Source organism: Python bivittatus, unplaced genomic scaffold (assembly GCF_059951505.1).
Source record: "Python bivittatus isolate LINGU-HERP-01145 unplaced genomic scaffold, Pbiv_v1 ctg000670_np1212, whole genome shotgun sequence".
NCBI classification, from domain to species: domain Eukaryota; kingdom Metazoa; phylum Chordata; class Lepidosauria; order Squamata; family Pythonidae; genus Python; species Python bivittatus.
Window position 1 is genome coordinate 12,927,999 of NW_028277094.1, and position 21,021 is coordinate 12,949,019.

A 21,021-nucleotide genomic window follows, 5' to 3' on the forward strand; every position below is an offset into this window, starting at 1 on the left:
CTCCCCCCCCCCCCAGACACTGGGCTTTGCATGGAGGCTGAGTGGGGAAGGGTTGCAGAGCCACTGTCTCTGGGACTGAGGCCTTCTCTCCTCGGGGGAAACCAAGGCTACCTGGGAGTGCCACCCGGTGCCTTATGGCTCTGTCTTTGGGATTGTCCGGTTGTTGACCTGTGGCTGGAGAGAGAAGGGGCAGTTGGCACATGGACCAAAGGCCCCCGTGCCTCGCTCACAAATCTTGGAGCCCTGGCACCTGGGACAGAGTGTCCTAGGATCCCGCACAGGGAGATCGTGACACCTCTTGCACAGGATCACCCACTCCCCAACCCATCCGCAGAAGGGCCATGGCTTGCGGGCACTCCTCAGCTGGCACCTGGGCAGGCCATGCGCTTGCCAGCCAGTTGCTGTTGCTCTCTTCCCACCGGGCAAGTCTGGGCTGGCCTGTGGCACCTCAGGGCACAGCAGGAATCGGTGCAGGGACAGCAACGGCAGTCTGCCCAGCGCACTTCCAACTGGAGACAGGCTGCGGGAAGGGGCATTCCAGCTCCCAGAGACTGGCAGCCCCTATTCTGCAGTACCAGCTGAAATGGGCATGACGCAACCTTAGTCTGTCCTGCCTGCTGAGAGTGGAGGAGGAGTTTGGGCCTCTCGGAAGTTTTGGCTCTCCTCGGCTTTGCTTCCTTGGAGGCAGCACGGTCAGGTTGTCATCTGGCTGTGGAAATCTAGGCATTAAGGGTTCGTTATTTCCCCCATTAAGCATATATTGATTTATGACAGAAGGAATATGAGGGCTCAGAAACATTCTGGTACTAAAGTGCAGATTATGAGCAGGAACATTTGAGGAACATTTTGCCTATCAAGTCTGCAGATGGCACAGATTGGGCTGGATCATAATACCTTAGAGACAGAAATAAATTTCAGAACAGTCTTACAGCAGCGGGGTAAAAACAACAATGAAGTTTAACGTAGATAAATGCGAAGCTTTTCAGTTAAGAAAAAAAATCAAATGCACACATGGAGGGGTTACCTGTCTTAGTAACTTGTACTTGTAAAAAAATATCTTGGAATGAAAGTACGATAGTATCATGTGGTTACAAAGGAAAACAAAACACCACCCAAAAAGCAAAGCACGGCAAATGCAGAGTTGGGCTGCATGGTTTCCAAATTGTAATAGCTCCATTGTGCTTTGGTGGGGCCTCACCTCAAGTCTTGTCTAGTTCCGGGCAGGACACAAAGAGGGCTCCGACATACGATCAGGTTCAGAAAGGGCGCTGGAGAGGATCAGCACCCTAGAAATGGAGTTCTGTGAAGCAGCTGGAGAGATGCTAAGCAACAGGACCACGGGGCAGGTTCCACCAGCCTGGGGGGAGGGTTTTCCTTTTCAGGAAACCGCTGGTGTGGACGGGCAGCCATCCCACTGGAGGAGCAGGAGAGCTCGCTCTTTCATGGGAGGGGAGCTGAGGCCCAGCAGCCTCAGGTCTTGTATCTGCCTCAGACCCCAGGGGCAACTAATCGTGTAAAGTTAGCATGTACTTAGTCTGATTTTCCCATCACTACACACGTGGTTAATTCGCTCACATTGCAAGAATGTCTGGGATTTGAAAATGGGCGCTGCCAAAAAGTTCATTAGCCCTGCATTTCATTACTTTTTGAGCTGTGTAAGTGGAAATAAGCACCAATATTACAAAATACCTCTCCAATGACCTCTTCCCAAAAGAAAACACGTATGGGAAGTAAACAGGATTGCACCTCTCGAATTCTCACAGATCGAATAGCTGGAATTTAACAAATCTTTACGGGCATATTCCAGCCCTGCGGTCGAAATCAAAATTGCAGTGTAACTATGGCTCTGAAGTTGGAAAAGAAGAGAGAGAGAATTATTCCTGTCCAAGAAAGCTGGAATCCTCTGAATTTAACTAAACTCCTTGTCTAGAGATAATTTGTTGCTCCTTCCTCTGTCCTCGCCTGACCTCAATCGCGTGGCCGTATAAAGTTGGCAAACTGTAGCGAAGGGGAAGTTCGTCGCCAACGCAGAACCTGAAAAATTACCGGTCGCCTTTGCGAGGAAAGCTGCAGCTCCCGCTCTCGGCAGCAGGCGGCGCTCCTTCCCGCCGGCCCCCCAAGAAGTAAACTTCCGAAAGAGCTCTCGAAGCGGCCGGTCCTGGCAGGGCGCTAGTCCTCGAGGTCCCGCCGCAGGCCGGCCCACCAAGCCGCTGGAAACGCCTCCTCGCTACACCAGGGGCTCCTCTTTCCACTCTTTCGGCGGGGGCGTCTTCCTCCGACCCCGAAGCGAGCGGCAAAGCGAAACCTGCTGGCTACAGCGCTGCCAGGACCGCCCGGGAGGCGCAGTTAACCCCTCCTCCGCTGGGGCGGCGGCGCCGGGGGGGGCCTTCCAGCTGGTCGCCCGTCTCCGCCTCACTCCTGCAGGTGCCGAGGAGGAGGAGGAGGAGGGGGCGCAGCTGCTGCCGGCCGGCAGCGGGGCGGGCACTGGGCGGAGCGGGCTGGGCTGGGCTGGGCTGGGCTGGACGAGCGGCGGAGCTCCGGTCTCTGGAGCGGCAGCCGCGGCGGGGGACGAGAAGGCGCAGCTATGCGGAGCAGGAGCAACTCCGGGGTGCGGCTCGACGGCTACGCCCGCCTGGTGCAGCAGACCATCCTCGGGCACCAGGTGAGCCGGGCGGGGGCGGCAGCGTCCCTGGTCCTGCCAGAGCAGAAGCCGATCTCGCCGGGCCCCTCCCGGCAGCCAGCCTCCCTTCCCTCCCTGCGGACTCGCGGCCTTTCGGTTCCACGGCGGCCCGGGCGCCGCGCAGACTCCGGTTCCCGGCCTCCAAAGCGCCGCGTGGGAACGCTCCGAGCGCTCTCGGCGGCGGCGAGCCCGAAATGGACGTTGCCCCTGAGCCCCTCCCCCCCGGGCCCCGCCACTCGGACGGGGCTGATGGAGCGGGAATCCCGCGCGGCCAAGAAGGCTCTCGCTCGCGCCCGGGCTCGGGGCACCGAGGGCGGCGGCGGCGGCGGCAGCCGGTGTCCGGGAGCCCCTTCTCTCCGATGGAGCAGATCCGGGACCTGGGAGTCTGGAGGGCAGCCTGGCACTCAGCTCCCCCGGTGCATCCTGCAAAGCGACCCCCCCCCCCCCGCACCCACTTTCCTTTTTAGTCTTAAGACATGCCCGGTGCTCCCAGAAGGCACAGGAGCGCTTAACCCGGCTGGGGGAATTACGTAGGCCGTCCTAGTCCCCGGCAGAACCGTCTGCTTCCACGGAGTTCACCATCTGTATGTTCTTTGCGGACAAGCAGGTGGGGGCTGCCCACTCGGGGAGGGGCGAAGCTCAGAGGGGCCCTTTTCAGATACCTCCTCTTGGAACAGCCCCCAAACTGGTGAAGGCTCAGAGCTCTTCCAGAGAGCCCTGGAGATCAAAGAGGTGACCGAGTGCAGGTTTTAGTTTCCTATTAATGCCCATCCCTGTTTGGCTTCATGCCAGGGGTCTATTTCTTACTGTGAGGTTCTATTTGTGCCATGGTTGGATGTTGTGGACTGCCAGACGATTAGGGTGGTACATGAATCTGATAGTGAGACAGATGAAATAAAGTATCAGGGGAAGGGGGCCCTGCTGGGGGTCTCTTCAAAAGGACCTCCTTTCCATGGTGCTCTCAGCTCCAGGGAGGAAGAGGGGCCAGAGACGGTTCTGATCTCAGGAATGGCAGAACGGAAGGGCGCCAGGTGAGCGGTGCCAGGCTTCCCTGCTCCCCAGAACACAAGGGAAGGGGGCTGGCAGGGCATTCCCAGAAGAGATGCCAAGAGGCTGTTTACAGCCAGGAGACCTGTATGTTCTGACAAGTGGCTGAGCCAGGCTCCAGCCCTGGGAAGGGAGGAAGCAAGCAAGGGTCTCAGCCGAGAGTCTTCAGCCGCGGGTCAGTCAGCAGGACTCGTGCAGGTGGGCCAGAGAGGCCTGCCTTGCAAAGGTGGGAAGTCCAGTGGAATGGTCGTTTGCAAGCGGGCCCTGTTGGCAGAAAGTGCAAAAGTGTTTGAAAGGGTGGGGTTACTCTGAGCAAGCTCTGGCGGGTCCAGAATCCCCCCCCCTTTACTTGTATCTCTCTCTAGATATCACCCAGGAGCAGCTTCTGAGCCTGCTCTCTTTGGGCGGTCCCGAGGAGGCTTGCTTGGCCAGCTCTATCCACAGGAGAATCCGGACAGCCCCCTCGGTCTGCAGGGTGGAAATCAAGGTCCCCTTTGGGGCACCTGCAATCTGCCTTTGGTGATCTGAGGCCTGCGTGCTCCCCAGGCGCTGCTGTGGATCAGGCCATGGCCCAAGATCACAAGGACCCAGCTGCCTGTAGGAGGTGGGGTGTCAGAAATGGGTCAGCACGCTGTAATTGCCACTGCTTGTGCCAGTCTCTGGCCCATCTGACACTTTCTTTTCGAGCCACGGTGCCTCTCTCCCCCCCGCCGCTTTTGGCCCCAGAATCCCATTACAGGGCTGCTTCCGGCCAGCTGTGACCACCAAGATGCCTGGGTCCGCGATAACGTCTACAGCATCCTGGCCGTGTGGGGGCTGGGGCTGGCCTACCGGAAGAACGCTGACCGTGACGAGGACAAGGCCAAAGCGTACGAGCTGGAGGAGGTACAGGCCACAACGGGGTCGGGGAGCGGTGTGGCCGGCAGGCTGCCCCTTGCAAGACCCCCTCCTCCTCTGTCACTGGCCGCATCCAGAGCAGCGCCTCCGTGCCAAAACCCCCACCGTTGATAGATTGGAAAGGTCATTTGGGCAGGCTTGTGGGATTTCGCTTTCTCAGCACCCCCTTGTACGTTTCTCCCTGTGTGGGAGGTTTAAACAGGTGTGGTTTGGGACAGCTGCTTCCTTTCTTTGTGCCTGTTCCGAGGGCAAGAGCTGTGGCACTGCCCCTTTGCCCCAGGGAACCACTCAGGAGGGCGTGAGGCTGGTCTGGAAGAGGTCTCTCCTTCTGAAGAGCTTCCCGGGAGCAACTGGGCACGGTTGAACCACTACACTGGAGTAAAGAGAGGGAGTCCCCAGACCAAGCAGGCCTCCTTCCTTGCACAGGAATGCCCTGCAGTGACCCCAGTAATCCGATCTCTCATTTGCAAAGGTCAAGCTGGTAAAACTGGATCCTGGATCTCCAGGCCAGGACTACCCACTGGGGGTTCTGGCCGGTCCTCACCTGGGCTTGGGGATAGGGGTGGCTGCTCTGCCACATTAATTCCGTGGTTGTTCCTCTGCCATCTTGGGGGCAAAGTGGTTGCGATTTTAGTTGCCAGCTGGCTGGAATCAAACACCGCGAACCCGATCCCACAGTCCAAGTGCTCGGTCTTTTAGGGGCTATTTGTGATGGCAAGACGGAATATAGACGGGGGAGGGCAGTCGTTGGCACTGCCCCCTAATAGCGAGCCAAAGGTGTAGGGGATGGGTTTGCACAGAGCCTGGGGCATTTATACGCCAGGCTGCCTCAGCAAGTAAACAACATGGAGCAGATGAGCCCGGGTTTGGTTACACGCTGGGGCCTTGGAAAGGCCACATCGGCTCTTGCTCAGCAAGGCGTCCTGCTGCCCACTGGAATGCCTGCAACGGCCGCTCTCTCCTTTCCCCCTCCTGCAGAGCGTGGTGAAGCTGATGAGGGGCCTCCTGCAGTGCATGATGAGGCAGGTAAATGCTGCAGTCCTCCCCCCAGGCCTGGGCCTGCCCTCTGGCTGGCTGGTAGGGGCCGTGCCACTTCTGACACCAGCGTCTTCCTGGCACAGTGGGCAAAGATGGGACCCTGTGCTCCCGCCGGGCCCGTTGCTTGCCCTCCAGAGACCACAAGCCGGCTTGCCAGGCCTGCTTGCTGACTTTGGCCATGGAAGCTTTTGGCCTGCCTGCCAGGCTGCGACCGCACAGAGCCCACCAAACCCCAGGGCAGCCGATCCCCTTGGCCATGTGCTCTTTGTCCAGGTGGACAAAGTGGAGGACTTCAAGTACAGCCAGAGCCCCAAGGACTGCTTGCATGCCAAGTACAACACCTACACCTGTGCCACCGTGGTGGGAGACGACCAGTGGGGCCACCTGCAGCTGGATGCCACCTCCCTCTACCTGCTTATGCTGGCCCAGATGACGGCCTCAGGTAGGTCCATCGGTGGCTCCCGGGGGGACGCTCTTCTCTTCAGGGCTGGCAGGGGGGTCTGTAGCTGGGCAGGGCCGCTGCCTGCCAGCACCTAGGAGGAAGCGGGCCCCGGCTCTGTCCTCAGCTTTCCCTCTCTTCCAGGGCTTCACATCATCCACAGCCTGGATGAAGTCAGCTTCATCCAAAACCTTGTCTTCTACATTGAAGCCGCGTACAAGACTGCAGTGAGTGGGTCTGGCTCGGTGCTGTGGGGAGCTGGCGCCTCTTTGAGGGGAGAGAGCTGTGGGCAGCCACACTTCCAGGGACAAGCTTAGTGGCAAATCTAGGGAGCTCGGATTGCTCGGCAAGAGCTTCTGAGCATCCTAGGTCAGAGAGCATCTCCTGAGTTGGGGGGTCTGGATCAGCCCAACGAAGGCGATGTGAGGAAAGCTCCCGGCCCTGTTGGAAAAGGATGGCAGCTTTGCCAGGGTCCCTGCAGGCGGGTGCTGTGGTGGGCTGAGAGCCTGGCTGGCCTTGCAGAGGAGGTGTCAGCAGCTGTTTTTCTTGTTGCTGCCGCATCCGTGGCTTTCTCGGGGGAGTCCAAGCCGGGCATGGCACAATTTGGCAGCCTGGCTTGGTGTCCGCTTTTAGCCTGAGAGGGGGCAGAGAAGCGCAACAGCGACCGCCTTGACGGGGAGGCCAGCGCTGCCTCCCTAGCGCAGCTTCGCTCTGGTGCCTGCTGCGGTGGCTGAACCGGTGGTCCTCACCAGAGAAATGACCCTCTGCGTCCTTCCGGCATCACCAATGTATCAATGTTGTTTGGCAGGACTTTGGGATATGGGAACGTGGCGACAAGACAAACCAAGGGATTACGGAGCTGAATGCCAGCTCGGTGGGCATGGCAAAGGTGAGGGCACCCCCTGGGCTGCTGGAGGGCCTGGAACCGGTTCTAGAGGAGCAGGCAGCGAGCCCAGTAGGCATGGCATGGAGGCTGTTGGGGCAACTTTTCATGATCCAGTGGGTGGAGAATAGGCTCCCCAAAACCTGTCTGGTCCCAAATGCTGTTTCCAATCTGGGGGAACTATAGGATTCTGAGAGCAGACGGTGCTTGTCCCCAGCATCGCATTCTTGAGTTCTGCTGCCTCTGCAAAGAGGGGTTCCTTCAGCGACTGGCATTCCTTTCCTAAATCTCTCGGTGTGCCAGAAATGACAGGGACTGCGAGTAGGAATTCTGCCCGGCTTGCCAGCTGTATATTCTCTCCAAACGCTTCTAGGCAGCTCTGGAGGCCTTGGATGAACTTGACCTCTTTGGCGCCAAAGGGAGCCCCCAGTCAGTGATCCATGTCTTGCCGGATGAGGTGCAGCACTGCCAGGTGAGCGGGGGGCTGAACTTTGGGCTCCAGGAGGCTCTCTCTTGCCTTGGGTCAAGGGGGATGGGGAGAGAGGGGCAGCAGATTGACAGAGGCTCCTGCTTCAGGTGCCCTCTCGGCCGCTGTCTGGCACAGCAAAGGGCCAGCATGCCAGGCCCCCAGTCTGCGTCTGCACGGGATGGGTGGAAAGCTGCAGTCCTGTGCTGCAGCCCCAAGCATCCGGGTATTGCCAGTCGCCCCGAAGTGCTGTCCCCACCAGCCTGCCAGCCTGGCTTCCAGCAACGTCTTATGGGTCTGTCTCGGCAGTCTATTCTCCGCTCGATGCTGCCGCGGGCCTCCACCTCCAAGGAGATCGATGCCAGCCTCCTCTCGGTCATTTCCTACCCGGCGTTTGCTGTGGAGGACACGGAAGTGGTGGAGAAGACCAAGGAGGAGATCATCGTCAAGCTGCAGGCAGGCGCTTTGGCCCTTTGCTGCGTGGCTGTGGCGACGGGGGCAGCCCAGCTGCAGATGAAGCAGCTGCTCCCACCGGTTTCTGAGACTTGACGTGTCCGGTCTCGTTCTCAGGGCCGTTATGGTTGCTGCCGGTTTCTCCGGGACGGCTACAGAACCCCCAAAGAAGTAAGTTCCAGTGTGCCTTGCCAGGCCCCAGGCGGCATTGGACCCATCTTAATCTGTCTTCGTGTTTTTAGAGTAGAAGCTGCATGCGACAGAAGCAAAGCTGCTGCGCGTCAGAGGGCTGAACAGGGTGGGCCTGCAGTCCTGAAGCTGACCTGTTCTTCACTGAGCAGTGAGCAGTGGCTTTGTCCCTGGCTAAGCAGCAGCGACGTTTTATTTAGGACAGGCTAGGAGAAAATTGCTTTGTTTTGGGATCAGACATACGCTGAAAAAAAGAGGAGGAGCTGGACTTCGGTCAGTGTTTGGGTCCTGTGCAGCTTTTTGTGCGAAGGCTCATCTGTTGTTAAGCAGCTCTGCCCTTTGCGCGTATGGGCATCTTTGACAAAGGAAGCGAGTGCCCGTGCTTCCCTGTGGTTCCTCTAGCGCCCCTCTGCCGTCCCCTTGCAGGACCCCAGCCGCCTTTACTACGAGCCTGCGGAGCTGAAGCTCTTTGAGAACATCGAGTGCGAGTGGCCGCTCTTCTGGACCTACCTGATCATCGACGGCCTCTTCAGTGGCAACATGGAGCAGGTGGAGCCGGGAAGCCACGGCCACGGAGCGCCTGGGCTGGAGCAGTGGAGCCAGCAAGGAGCTCTGGAGCCGCACTAGCCTGGGTCCCGATGAAGGAGCAGAATGCAAACCGTCCTGGGAAATTCTTACGGGGTGGGGCGGAGAGGGCACATCTCTTGCCCTCGTGGGCCAGAACGGCCCCGTTGACAATCCCTCCTGCTTTTCAGGTTCAAGAGTACCGGGAAGCTCTCGAAGGGGTCCTGATCAAGGGGAAGAATGGTGTGCGGTTGGTGCCAGAGCTCTACAGCGTCCCGCTGGAGAAGGTCAGAAAACTGGGCATGGCTGGAAAAAAGGAAGCCCTGGTGCCCGAGAAGAGATGCCTGCCTGCCTGCCTGCCTGCCTCCGGAGATTCCTACGGAGGCGAGACAGTCAAACATTGGCATCTAGGGCCAGACCTGGACTCAGCATTTACAGAATATCCTTACACTCACCAGCCCCAACAAAACTGTCTTAAGGAATTTGAACCGGGCGCTTCTTCGAAAGCATCTAAACTGTTTTGGAAGCTTCCTTTAATATCTTTTCAGGGCTATTGGCAATCCCTGAGCACCTGTGCGCACTCTCCCGCACCTCAATTGGCTGGCGTTTGCATTTTCCTTAATGGTGTCAATTCAGCCATCTTTATGTAATTAATGCAGAGTGTAGCTAATCTGCAGCTCCTGGCCTTTTCCAGTTCTCCAACACCAGCCTTTCTTGGTCTGTCCCTGCAGATTGAGGAGGAATGTAGCCACCCCCACACCGTGGACCGCCTACCCCTGGGCAAGCTGCCCCTGATGTGGGGCCAGTCCCTCTACATCCTGGGCTGCCTCATGGCAGAGGTGAGCTTCAGCCCTGTCCTTGCCCGCCAACTACCTTGGAGTCACCTGGCGCTCTCGTGTGGGGGCCAGCGGGTGGCAAGGGACACCTCCGCCCTCCCTCCCCAGAGAAGCCCAGGTCAGCGCAAGCCAGCCTGCTTGCCCTGGAACCGGGGGGCTTTCGAGTCTGAATGCGATGCAAGCTGGGTTGGAGACTCCCCATCTCCTAAACTAGGAGTTAGCAAGCAAAGCCATTGGCAGAAGGTCAAAAGGAACACCACATGGATTTCCTGGAATAGGGGCAGCCACCGTGCATACAGGCTTGCTGTACATACCTCGTGGCTGGCTTCTCTGGGCTTCAGATCAATACCAGATATTAAGCAGGGTTTTTGCAGGCATTTTGCCTGCATCCCAGCGAGGCTTTCTCAGTGCAGTGGTTCGGGGGTGGGGGGAGGGGAGTTGCCATCACTGGATCTGGATACAATCTACCACCCAAGGCTACCGTGACCCATAAGTGCCATGAAACCTCCACCTTCAGTAGCAGTATACCTCTACCCATGAGTGAAATAGCAGGAGCAGGCTTTTCCTCCGTGTCTTGCTGGTGGTCCTCCCAAGGGAGACCTGGCAGACCCTGGGGGGAAAGGTAGGCCCTTGGCCTAATTCATCTGCGTGCCTCTTCTGAGCACCCGCCTCTGCTTGCAGGGATTCCTGGCTCCAGGAGAAATCGACCCTCTCAACCGCAGGTTTTCAACCATTCCCAAGCCTGTTGTGGTGGTGCAGGGTAAGATACGGGATTCTGTGTTGCACTGTAACGGACTTTCCCACGCGGTAGAGGTGGACGCGGGTGGCTAATCCCCTGGAGGTGTGCTCAGTGGTCTGGGAAGCACGTGCCTTGGGCCAGCCCCTCCACCCACTCCTGGCCTGGTGTGGGGCAGTCAGCCTGCCCCTCCTGCCAGCTGCCGGGTCCTCCTGGGGCACAGGGCCCTCCAAGCCCCACAGGCCGGCCCTGACTCTGCCTTCCTTTCTCCCTGCCAGTGTGCCTCCTGGCAGAGACAGAGGCCATCCAGGCCATCCTGCGCAAGGAGGGCATCATGGTGGAGACCGTGGCCGAAGTCTACCCCATCCGAATACAGCCAGCCAGGATTCTCAGCTACATCTACGCCCGCCTGGGTGAGCCTACGGGAAGCTTTGAGAGACCCCCCACCCTGCTGTCCCCAGGAGCCTTACTGGTGGCTGTGGCTGCGGGGGCGGGGGGGCTGTATTGCCGCCCAGCTTTCTCCCGGGAGCCTCAGGATTCTCCACGGGGCCCCTCGGCTGGCATCCTGCCCCAGCAGCCCCTGGCCTCTGAGTCTGTAACCTGCCTCTCTGGCTGGATGGAGGGCCTTGATCAGCTGCAGATGCGACTCGCCCACTGGGATCAAAGGCGTGGGGGGAGGAGGCCTGGCTTCTGCCACTGACCCAGTTATCCCATCTCCTGGCAGGCCGCAACAAGCACATGAACCTCAGCGGGCGTCCTTTCAGGCACATGGGTGTCCTTGGGACTTCCAAGTTCTACGACATCAGGAACAGCATCTTTGCTTTCACTCCCCAGGTTGGTGAGGAGGGGGAAGCACAGGGCCATGCTCCCTTGGAGTTGGGGGCAGCAGCAGAAGCCTGCGGGAAGCCACCTCCCAGAGCATCGGAGAACCTTGTGGGGTGTATGTGGCAGAAGGGGGGGTTGCTTGTTAGTGTGTTCTTCAGCGGGGAGGGGCTGGCTCAAGAAATCTACCCAGCCTGGCAGTTCCTCCTTTTTCTCCACACGCGTAACCCCACTTTTTCTCCTGGGACGAACCAGAGCACTTCCGACATTCTTGGCTCCTTGGGGGCCTCCATCTCCCCCTCCCCCTGCCTCCAGAGTTCTCCTCTTACTGGCCATCCATCCTCCCTGCCTTTGCAGTTCGTTGACCAACAGCAGTTCTACCTGGCGCTGGACAACCAGATGATTGTGGAGATGCTGCGGACAGACCTCTCCTACCTGTGCAGCCGCTGGGGCATGACAGGGCGCCCGACCATCACTTTCCCCATCTCGCAGACCATGCTTGGTGTGTTGCTTGCACGGTGAAGGGCTGGGCTTTTGAGAGGTGGCTGCTTTGCCTGCTCGTGTGTCTTCCTCTGAAGAGCTGCCAACACCTGGGTTGCTTTTTCTCCTTTTGAAAAGATGAAACAGGGGCCAACCTCCACCCAGCTATCTTGGCCACGCTGCGGAAGTTGCAGGATGGGTATTTTGGAGGGGCAAGGTGAGCTGAGGTGCTTCTTCCTGCGGGGGGTGGTTCTGGTCCTCCCAGACGGTACAGAAGGGGCCGTGGGAAACGTGGGCTGTGTGATCATGAGTGAAACGGTGCCCACTTGGGAGGAGGGGATATTGCCCCTTCTGGGCAAGGGGATTGGTTGAGAGGAGGGCTCTTTCCATGCCCGTTCCTCCCCCTCTGCTTCTGGGTTCCTGCAGGATCCAGACCGGTAGGTTGCCTGACTTCCTCACCACTTCGTGCCGCACCCACCTCAGCTTCATGGATGCCGGGCCCGAGGGTAAGCCTTACGCCGATGCCTACGGGCTGAGCCTTGGGAGCTTCAGAGATTTAGACCCCGAGGACTGGATGCATGGCTTTCAGGTGGCAGAGGATGGTAAGGAGATGGGGCCACCCCCTCTTCCTGCACTTCGGGTGTGCTGTGGTCAGGAATGCCGGATTTCTTAATCCAGACAGTAACACCACAACCTTCTAGCTGGTGCGTAACTCATGGTGTTCAGCCCACTGTAATTAACCCATCACATCCTTCTAATCTGCTCTTTGCAAGACGGGAAGTATGCCCGTCCCTCTTGGGCAGGGGCTCCATTTTCACATGCTGGAGAGCAGCTCGCTGCCCAGAGCAGCTGCTGTAATCCTGGCTCTGGTGGGAAGCCTCCATTTCACGGTCCCGCAGAGCAACTCCGAGGGGCCAGCCTGGGAGCAAGGCCAAAAGGGAGAGGGGGAAGAGGGTTTCCAGCAAGGGATTCATGACAAACCTCAAGACTGCCCCCCCAACGCACACGCTGAGGAGCCCCGAGAGGACTAGCACATGCTGAACGTGGGCTCGACAGGGGGGGGCTTTGGCTCCCTTCCTGCTCCTCTGGGAGAGATGCGTTGCGTTTTTGCAAACGAGGCAGCGTGTCTCTGTGAAAATGGTGGCAGAGTTCTGCAGGCCTCCCTGGGGTGGAACAGAAGAGGCGACAGCCAGCCACGCTGACAGGTTGCCCTGAGGCAGGTTGTTAGGCGGAAGGACTTGCTGGTCATCCCAGGAGGCCGCTCTCGACCTGACCGAAGTGCAGCTCAGAACTGACAGCAAGAGCGATGCTGTCGTGACTTTGTTGCTCCTAAGCCAGGTGGGGAAGCAGGCATACCGTAAGCTCCAGTACAGGAGAGGGGTGCTTGGTGTCACCTCCTAGCACCCATTCCCCCTCCAGAGCTCTCCCCAGAGATCTCTGTCGGCTTCCCCTGCTGTCACCAACAGCCTTCTCTTCCTTTCCTCTCCACTCCTCTGACTCATCATCCCACCATAACGTCTATAATCAGCTTGTGGTCACCCCCTCCATACCACCTCTGAATACTGGCATGGATGCTGCATGTTTGCAATGGGGGTAAATGCTTCACCTTCTGGGTTGCTGCATGCGTGAGGTTGTGTGATGGGGCCCTGCATGGCGGTGGATCAGCAAGTATCCTCGGAGAAGGATGCGAGCATCGCTCAGACGGTCTCAGCCTACAGGTTGTGGGAGAGGATCTCCTCGGACAGGGAGATTGGTTGGGGTCGGGCTTCTTTCAGAGGGCCAGGAAGGATGGGGCTGATCTGGCAATAAAGCTTGGAGGGGTGGCAAGATGTTTTCCATGTTGGGAATGGTTTTGCTGCTGTTTGCTGGCCAGCGGTACCAGCTGGTGGCCCCAGGAATGTGGAAGGGGTCATCTGCGGCTGTTTGTGCTATCTTCAAAACAGGGCACGAGACGCTGCTGTCCCTCACTCTATGAAGGACTTGCCTGGCTGGCACCATCAGGCTGATGCCACCTTGCAGGGCCAGCAATGGGGGCTCATCTTGACACGTTGCTGTTAAAACCAGCCCAGGGGACTCCCCAGTGGCCCCTTGGCTTGTACCCCCACTGGTGCTGTCAGTGGGGGAGAGCCCTTTGGGTCAGTCCAGGAGCCCTCTGGGGTAGGTGGTTCTGCTCACCTGGCTGGTCTCCCAGAAGCCCACGTGACCTAAGGCCTTCTCCCCTGCGGCTTCTCTTCTTCCAGCTGCCCTCTGCGACGACGTTGCCCAGTACTTAGACCAACTCCTGCAGCACTCCACCCCCAAAGTCAGCCTCCCACCCCCAGATCAGAAGGGGGGGCTGTCTCGCTTCCGTGCTGCAGTCCACAGCACGCAGGACCTGCTGTCCCTGATGTCGAAGGCAAAGGACCTGCACGTGGAGAGTGAGCGTCTACCGTTAATCATAATAATGGAGAGTGCGCTGAGACGATGGGGAAGGTTCTCTGCCCGCCCCCCCCCCGAGACCTTTCTTCAGAGCTTTGCTGGCTAGCCACTCCACCTAGCAAGCAGGTGCCCACGCCACACCCCTAAGAGTGAGAGCATTTTCCTCTGTCTCTGTTGCAGACCTCAACCTGTACTTACCCTCCAAGCTTGTCCTGGAGGATCAGCCGTCTGCTCACTTGTTAAGCTCAGCCCCAAATCGGGAGACCCAGGTGAGGTTCTGGAACGGCGTCCCATCTCCTTGAGCCGCTTCCACGGCCCAGAGCAAAGGGGGCGGGGACTTCTTGACCCGCAGCATGTCTGCCAGGACCCTTCTGAAGCTCTCCCCTCTCTCACTTGCTGGCAAGTCTTGCAGCGGAGGACTTGGTGCCCTGGGGGCCTTTTGCAACCTTTTTCTCCTCCTCTGGACATAAAGCGGCTGCATCTCTCTGTCCCCTTCCCTGGTTTCGGGGCATCTTGCCCAGTGCAGCTTGAAGTGGCAGCTTTTCTTGTAAACTCCAGGGATCTGATCAAAGAAGCATCTTCCCCCACACCCCCCATTGCCTTTCCTCCACAGCTGCCCATCATCCCGGGCAAGGTGAGTTTCCCCAAGGACGTGAGCGGGAAGGTGGACTGCCAGGCCTTGGTGGACCAGCTCCGCGAGTGTCAGACGTTGCAGGACCAGGCCAGCTGTCTCCACGTCCTCCACACCCTCAAGTAGGAGCCCAGGCTGAGCCCTTCCCTTGCTTTTCACTTGCAGCCCCACGGAGGGAGGGAGATTTGCCCCCTGGAAAACTCTTCCCACAGCATTTGCAAAACCCAGCCTCTGTTGGCAACTGCAGCAAAGGCTGCTGCCAAAGGAGCCTCTTGCAGGGGGGGCTGCTGGGAAATCTGTGCACTGCTCCTGCAAGGACTTGCAGCAAAAGGAGAACGGAGGCTCGGGGGCTCCTCAGAAGGAAGCCCATTTCCCAGCAGCCTGCACGCCTGGGAAGGTGGGGTGTTACGGCAATACTGGGTGCCAGTTCCGTTGGTCTCCTCGCTGCTTTCAGAGCAGGCTGCTTGCTCTGGCAAGCTGGGTGCCCGCTGCTGGCCTGCTGGCAGGAGGCGCCTGGGTGGCCCCTTTATCCAACCGACTTCATTCTGCTTTCAGGGGGCCAGACTGGGACACTGAGATCCACGGCAACAGTGGGGCCACCGTCAAGGGCCTCCTTGTGGAGCTCTATGGCAAAGTTGGGGCGACTTGCCAATGGGCCCTGATCCGCTACATCTCTGGGATCCTGAAGAAGAAGGTGGAGGCCCTGGATGAGGTATTGGACCTTGGCCTGGGGGCTGGCGGGCTTCTTTGGCTGCCCCTCTTCCCGAGGCCAGCCCTGTATGATGCTGAGGACGAGGGTATCTTCTCCCCCTCGCCAGTTTGACAGGCTTCTCCCTCTAGGCCTGCACGGACCTCTTGTCGCATCAGAAGCACCTGACCGTGGGGCTGCCCCCAGAGCCTCGAGAGAAGACCATCTCTGCGTGAGTCCCCAGCTTAATTGGAGGCTCTAGCTAGTTTGCCCACATGGGCAACAGGCAGCAGAAACGCCCATGGCAGTTGGCAGTGGGCAGTTCTCCCCAAGCTTGTCTCACCCCGAGACCTTCCCAGGAAGAGACTAAAATAAGTGTGTGCCAACCAGAAACTGCAGCCCCCTGCCAAGTCCCCTGGGTACGTTAACCTGTCCAAAAACGTGGGCTAATCCAGCCTCCTTGCCCCAAAGGGATCTCCATCACCTGGCTGGGTGTAAACTGCACGACCTGATACTTCTTCAGAGCCATTCAAGAGAGATGCAAAATCAGATGCAGGAAAGGAAAAACAGGATGGGAGTTGGGTTGCTCAGCTGTGGGCATGTCCAAGGGAGCACCTCCCGCCCTTTGGCTACAGAGCTGTCGCCGTAGCAGTCAGGAAGTTGGGTTTGGTCCTCTGTGGTGCTCTCGATATGCCCCGACTCCCAGTCCTGCTGCCTTCACAGTCCCCTGCCATACGAGGAGCTCACCCACCTGATCGACGAGGCCAGTGAGAACAACATGAACCTCTTCATCCTGACGCAGGTAAGCCCTGATCCGGCTTTTCTCTGGTGGCGGTGCAGAGGCCGATCTGTGAAGGGCTGGCTCCTTCCTCTCTCCGGACAGGAAATCATGGTGTACCTGGCCATGTACATCCGGACACAGCCCGCCCTGTTTGCTGAGATGTTCCGCCTGCGCATTGGGCTCATCATTCAAGTGATGGCGATGGAGCTGGCCCAGTCGCTCTGCTGCTCAGGTGAGTAGGACCAGCCCTGGTGCCACTGTGCCAGCCGGCCTGTCAGATGAAACCCTCTGGGTCTGAAACCATCAGTGGCTCTGAGCAGAGTGGAAGGATTGCAGAGAGGGGCCCTTAGGGTGGGCTGGGGCAGGGAGAAACCTCGGGTTGGCGCTGATCCAACCAGGGCAGGGGGAGCCACCCCACAACCACCTCCTTTACTCTTCCCTCGGCTGTAGACGAAGAAGCCGCCGAAAGCCTGATGAATCTCAGTCCTTCCCATATGAAGAACCTCCTCCACCACATTCTCAGTGGCAAAGAATTCGGGGTGGAGAGGAGCGGTGAGCTGCCTGCATCAGGAGGGGCTGGGAGGGGTCCTCTGGGCATGGTATGAGAGCAAGCCCAAATGATGTAAGGAAAGCCTGCAGCAGCCAAGCCAGCTTGGAATTCTGGGACTTGCAGTCCCAGCTATCTGAACCCACCTGCTGGAGCTCAGGGGGACCCAGGCTGGCAGTCTTGGGGCCCGACGTTCCAGCCGTGCGTCTCCCTCTCCTGCAGTGCGGGCCACGGATCCCACTCTGACCCCAGCGGTTTCCATCCGTGAGATCGGGGCCGTGGGAGCAACGAAGTCGGAGCGCGCTGGCATCGTCAGGCTCAAGAGCGAGATCAAGCAGGTGGGCTGCTTCTGCCTGGCCCTGCCCAGGATGAAGGGGAAGGGGAGGGTGATTTCAGAGGCCGGAGGCCTGCCATTTGGGCAGGGTAAGCAGGCATTCTACCGTCATCGGCAAAGGGAAATTGCCCCCTCTGAGAGAAGCCGCAGCTTTCTCCATCCTGGCAGATGGTTGCTCTGCTGAGCCCCAGCTGGATGGGGCCTCCTTCCCGTGCACGGGGGTGGCGCTGCTGCAGGTGCAGAAAAGGTGGGGGGGATTAGATGTGGCTGGCAGAGGGGCTTCCCTTTCGAGCTGACTCCCCTAGTAACCTCCCACCCTGGGGCAGACTGAGCCCCGGCCATCCAGGAACTGGGCTGGGCTTCTCCTCCTGAGGGGGGGCAGTGCCAGGGAGAGCTCCAGGAGGCAGTACGCCCAGCCTCCTCCCCACATCTAACGCTCTTTTCTCTTCCAGCAACTGGATAGACGTAGGCGGTCTTTGTCTGAGATTAAGGTGAACCCCGCCCCCCCGGCTCTGCTCCTTTCGAAGGTGGCTGATTCCCATGCCTTCCTGCAGGAGGCACCTCAGCCTGCATGAGCTGTAGATGAGTCGTCAGCCTGGGGGTGGGGGGCAAGTTTTGCAAATGCAGAGCAAGGGGGCAGGAGGAGGCTGACCTTGACCGGACAGGGGCAGCCTGGGGTGTCCAGAAGTTTCCCGCCCCTCAGCCGAGGAGGGGGCAGAACAAGCAGAACCCCTCCCCGTTTCCTTGGCTCAGCTCCCCTTTCCGGGGGAGGAACCCAGCCTGTTTCTGAGGTGGTGGAAGCAGCCTGGGGGCTCTAAGACCAGCCTGGGTTTCCACCTTTCCCCTTCGCCCATAGCCACAGAAGGGGCTCCTTGGGAGCACGTCCCCAGGAATGACCAGTCAGTGGGAATCCATGCCCTGAGAAGCCGGCCCTCTGCCGCTGCTTCAGGGAGCAAAACCGAGGGACACATGCTGCAGCCCGCCACCCTCCCTACGGCGGGCTGCTCACAAGCAGCCCCTGCGCTTCCCTCGGACCACCGACCTGGGGCTGGAACCGCCCACACTTGCTTGGCTCCTCTTCCCAGGGCCCGCAGGCCCTCCCCTGCCCCATGCCGGCTGTCGAAGGAGAGCCTCTGCTAATTTTTCTCACAGCTTTGCTTTTAACAGAAAGACCGTCCGTGGCTGCGTGCCCCCACTCGGCCCTCGTGCCAGCCTCTCGCTGGGCTGCTACCATCCCTTATGAGGGTGGTAACTGGTCCTCTTTCTTTCCAGGTGGGGGCCTTGCAGTCCTTGGAAGCCAGAGCGGACCCTTCCCAGGTGAGACCTCCATCCTGGGCTGCTTGGCTCCAGGTGGCTTCTCAGGGCTTGGGCCTGACGCTCAGGGCTCGTTCCTCTGCAGTTGCCCAGGTGCTCCCTGGCTCCGGAGGACTCCTCCTCCAAGGATGGGCGCCAGGGCCAGTGGCTCCGAAGGCGGCGGCTGGATGGGGCCCTCAACAGAGTCCCAGTGGGGTTCTACCAGAAGGTCTGGAGGATTCTCCAGAAGGTAAGTGGGCAGTGGCCTTGGAGGCGGCCCCCATCTGCTCCTCCCAGTGGCACATCTCCAAGCCACTGGGCAACCGGAGTGAAAGCGCTCTTCTGTGACACAAGCCACAAGGAAAGGGCAGGGTTTGTACTGTTCTGTAAGCTAGAAAGGAGCGGAGGAGCTGCGAAGGAGGCCCTGGAGAAGAGAAGCCCCGGAATCGCGCAGCAGGCCAAGCCAACCTGCACCTGTGGGCGACTCCCGGCTCCCAGCTCGCTATCAGCTGCCCCAGAGAGTGAATGAGGAGTTGGCCCGAGGCTAAGCTGGCAGGCTTGGGGCTGCGGGCTGGGCCTCTTAAGAGCCAAGGCCTGTTGAACCAGACTCGCCGTGGGTGCCATTGGTTCTCTTCTGCTTTTCTTCTGCAGTGCCATGGGCTCTCCGTTGAAGGCTTTGTTCTCCCTTCTTCCACAACCCGAGAGGTAATGGCTGCAGCTGTCCCCTTCACCTTAAAGGAGGGGTGTTGCTCCCCAAACGACTGTGCCTGCAGGGTTACTCCATGGCCACCCATGGCCCTCCTCCAGCTGAACTCCTGCTATCCAAGGCGAGGCCTTCTGGCACCGAATGGTTTCCCAGGAGCAGCAAAAAGCCCAAACAGAGTTTTGCAGTGGGGTACACTGCTCAACCCTCAGCTGGACTTTTTTTCTGAGAACAAGAATCCCGTGAGAAGGGCCTGGGGGAGCATATTCCTAGTGTCTCAGGGGGAAGTAGCAAGAGCGATGGGGAAAGGCCTTCTCGGTCCACCCCTGGGGGGCTGGACCGAGCAGGAAAGGAGTATGTCAGCCAGAGGTGCGCACAGACAGTTTTCTTCCCTGGCTCCAGGCTGCACCGCCTTCCCGGGGAAGAGCAGCTGCAGAGGCCGGGCTGAGTGGCTGGAGAGGAGAGATCCTCAAGACCGGCCATCTCCAGAGGGATCCCCCAGGACTCTGTGCTCAGCTCAGCTCTCCAAGATCCAGGGTGCAGAAGGCTTTCCCCAGACACCCCTATCAACAGGAGCTCTTTCCCTTTAGCATTCAGGGCTGGGAGGCTCCACGTTGGCTGTGTGTGCCCATCGTTTCTTTGACTTCTTTACCATTTTCCTTGAGGCCAGGATGACACTCACTCTTAACGTGCAACGAGAGGCAGAGGCCTGCACCGCTGGCCTGCCAGGAGGCTGCCTCGAGCCTCGCTTGCGTTTCATCGGGTGCCCTCATGGCTCTCAGGAGCCTTCAGCTCCTCTACTGCTGCTCTTAGAAAGTTTAGGCATAGCTTCACTAAAAGAGCATTTCCCTTTCCTTTGGATACAGATGACTCCCGGAGAAATCAAGTTTGCAGTCCACGTTGAGTCCGTGCTAAACAGGGTTCCTCAGCCTGAATACCGGCAGCTCTTTGTAGAAGCTATCCTGGTCCTGACGCTGCTGACGGATGCCGACAGCCCCAGCATTGGGGGCCTCGTGGCTGTGGACAGGATTGTGCACGTTGCAAACGACCTGTTCTACCACGAGCAGGTTGGGACCTCCTGTCACTGATGCTTCCCGGGCCTGGGGTGGAAACGCAGGCTGCGTCACGTGGCTGTGGAGGGAGGAAAGGCTCTGGGGCATGTCTCCGCACAACCCAGCGGGCAGAAGGCAGACGCCAGCGCGCCTGCCTGGGTGGAGACCTCCAGCGGGGGCTGAAGCAGACGGGCAGACAAACACGCAGCCAAAAGGAGCGTGCTCCCCAGCCGACGGGGAACGCGCGCCGTGGCTTTGCTCCCTAACTGGATGGGAGGGGCCCCAGCCATGACGCTCTCTTCCTTCTGTGCCGAAACCAGAAAATCCTGGGGGCTGACGACAGCATGCTGGAGAAGGACCCGGCCACGGGCGTTTGCAAGCTGCTCTACGACAGCGCTCCGAGCGGCAGATTTGGCAGCATGACCTACCTCTCCAGAGCGGTGGTCACCTGCGTGCAGGAGTTCCTCCCTAGCAGCGGCTGCTCCATGCAGTAACCCAGAGCCGTCTGCCTCGCTCAGCGCCAGTTTGAAACGCCACTTGGGACGGACCCTCCCCGAGCGAGCCGGTCGGGGGTTTCCCTCGGCTCCGCGCCCTGGAAGCCGGCAGCGCAGCCAGCCGTTTTCAAGGACTGCAGAGCAAGGCGGGGGGCGGAGGTGTCTGGGCGACCCTCCTCATCCGGAGGGGGTCCCTCCCCCCTCCCCCCTCCCCCCTCCCTCACACGCCCGAGGACGAAGCCGAGATGTCGCTTTGCCGCAGCGGCAGAGCGCGGGGGGCCGGAGGACTCGCCTTCCTCGGAGCCAGAGGTTCTTGGCAGAGCCCTCCTTTGAGGGAGGGGCGCTTCTTAGCGGGCGCTCCCAGCGGGGAGACTGGAGGGGACGGGCCCGTCAACCACTGCTGCCTTGGCGGGGCAACGCTCCTTCCCGAGAGTGGAAGGGAAGGGAGGCCACTCGGTGCTTGGGGAGGGGAGGGGGAGGGTCTTTTCCGCCAAAAACGCCGCCTTCGCGGGGCCGGCGCCTCCCTGGTTCTGCGGCCCGGGGGCGGCGG

The 21,021-nt window shown here is 59.5% G+C and overlaps 1 protein-coding gene across 3 annotated transcripts; it reads left to right on the top strand.

Annotated features, from left to right (window-relative positions):
* The first annotated feature begins 1,801 nt into the window (after positions 1-1,801).
* On the top strand, positions 1,802-20,482 carry PHKA1 (phosphorylase kinase regulatory subunit alpha 1). Of its 3 annotated transcripts, none has more exons than XM_088151794.1 (33): positions 1,802-2,662; positions 4,454-4,612; positions 5,603-5,650; positions 5,936-6,104; positions 6,246-6,328; positions 6,910-6,990; positions 7,358-7,456; positions 7,760-7,906; positions 8,021-8,074; positions 8,519-8,641; positions 8,848-8,943; positions 9,388-9,495; positions 10,174-10,252; positions 10,507-10,641; positions 10,953-11,062; positions 11,408-11,552; positions 11,669-11,747; positions 11,957-12,132; positions 13,771-13,947; positions 14,129-14,217; positions 14,562-14,701; positions 15,135-15,291; positions 15,420-15,499; positions 15,991-16,069; positions 16,151-16,280; positions 16,499-16,600; positions 16,818-16,933; positions 17,382-17,420; positions 18,202-18,246; positions 18,329-18,472; positions 18,874-18,927; positions 19,792-19,992; positions 20,298-20,482. In XM_088151794.1, exons 1-33 carry the CDS (start codon positions 2,585-2,587, stop codon positions 20,469-20,471), a joined length of 3,696 nt encoding a protein of 1,231 aa, XP_088007920.1. In that variant the 5' UTR covers positions 1,802-2,584; the 3' UTR covers positions 20,472-20,482. The 3 variants fall into 3 exon arrangements, with proteins under 3 accessions (XP_088007920.1, XP_088007922.1, XP_088007921.1); XM_088151796.1 differs by having other exon boundaries at positions 1,803-2,662; positions 11,957-12,036; XM_088151795.1 differs by lacking the exon at positions 17,382-17,420 and having other exon boundaries at positions 1,807-2,662.
* The last annotated feature ends 539 nt before the right edge of the window (positions 20,483-21,021 follow it).

Bases quoted from the DNA above. Each gene is read 5' to 3' on its own strand.
- PHKA1 (XM_088151794.1), top strand. From the start codon at position 2,585: ATGCGGAGCAGGAGCAACTCCGGGGTGCGGCTCGACGGCTACGCCCGC. The intron at 2,663-4,453 runs GTGAGCCGGGCG...TTTTGGCCCCAG, and splicing joins AGACCATCCTCGGGCACCAG to AATCCCATTACAGGGCTGCT. The intron at 9,496-10,173 runs GTGAGCTTCAGC...CTCTGCTTGCAG, and splicing joins TGGGCTGCCTCATGGCAGAG to GGATTCCTGGCTCCAGGAGA.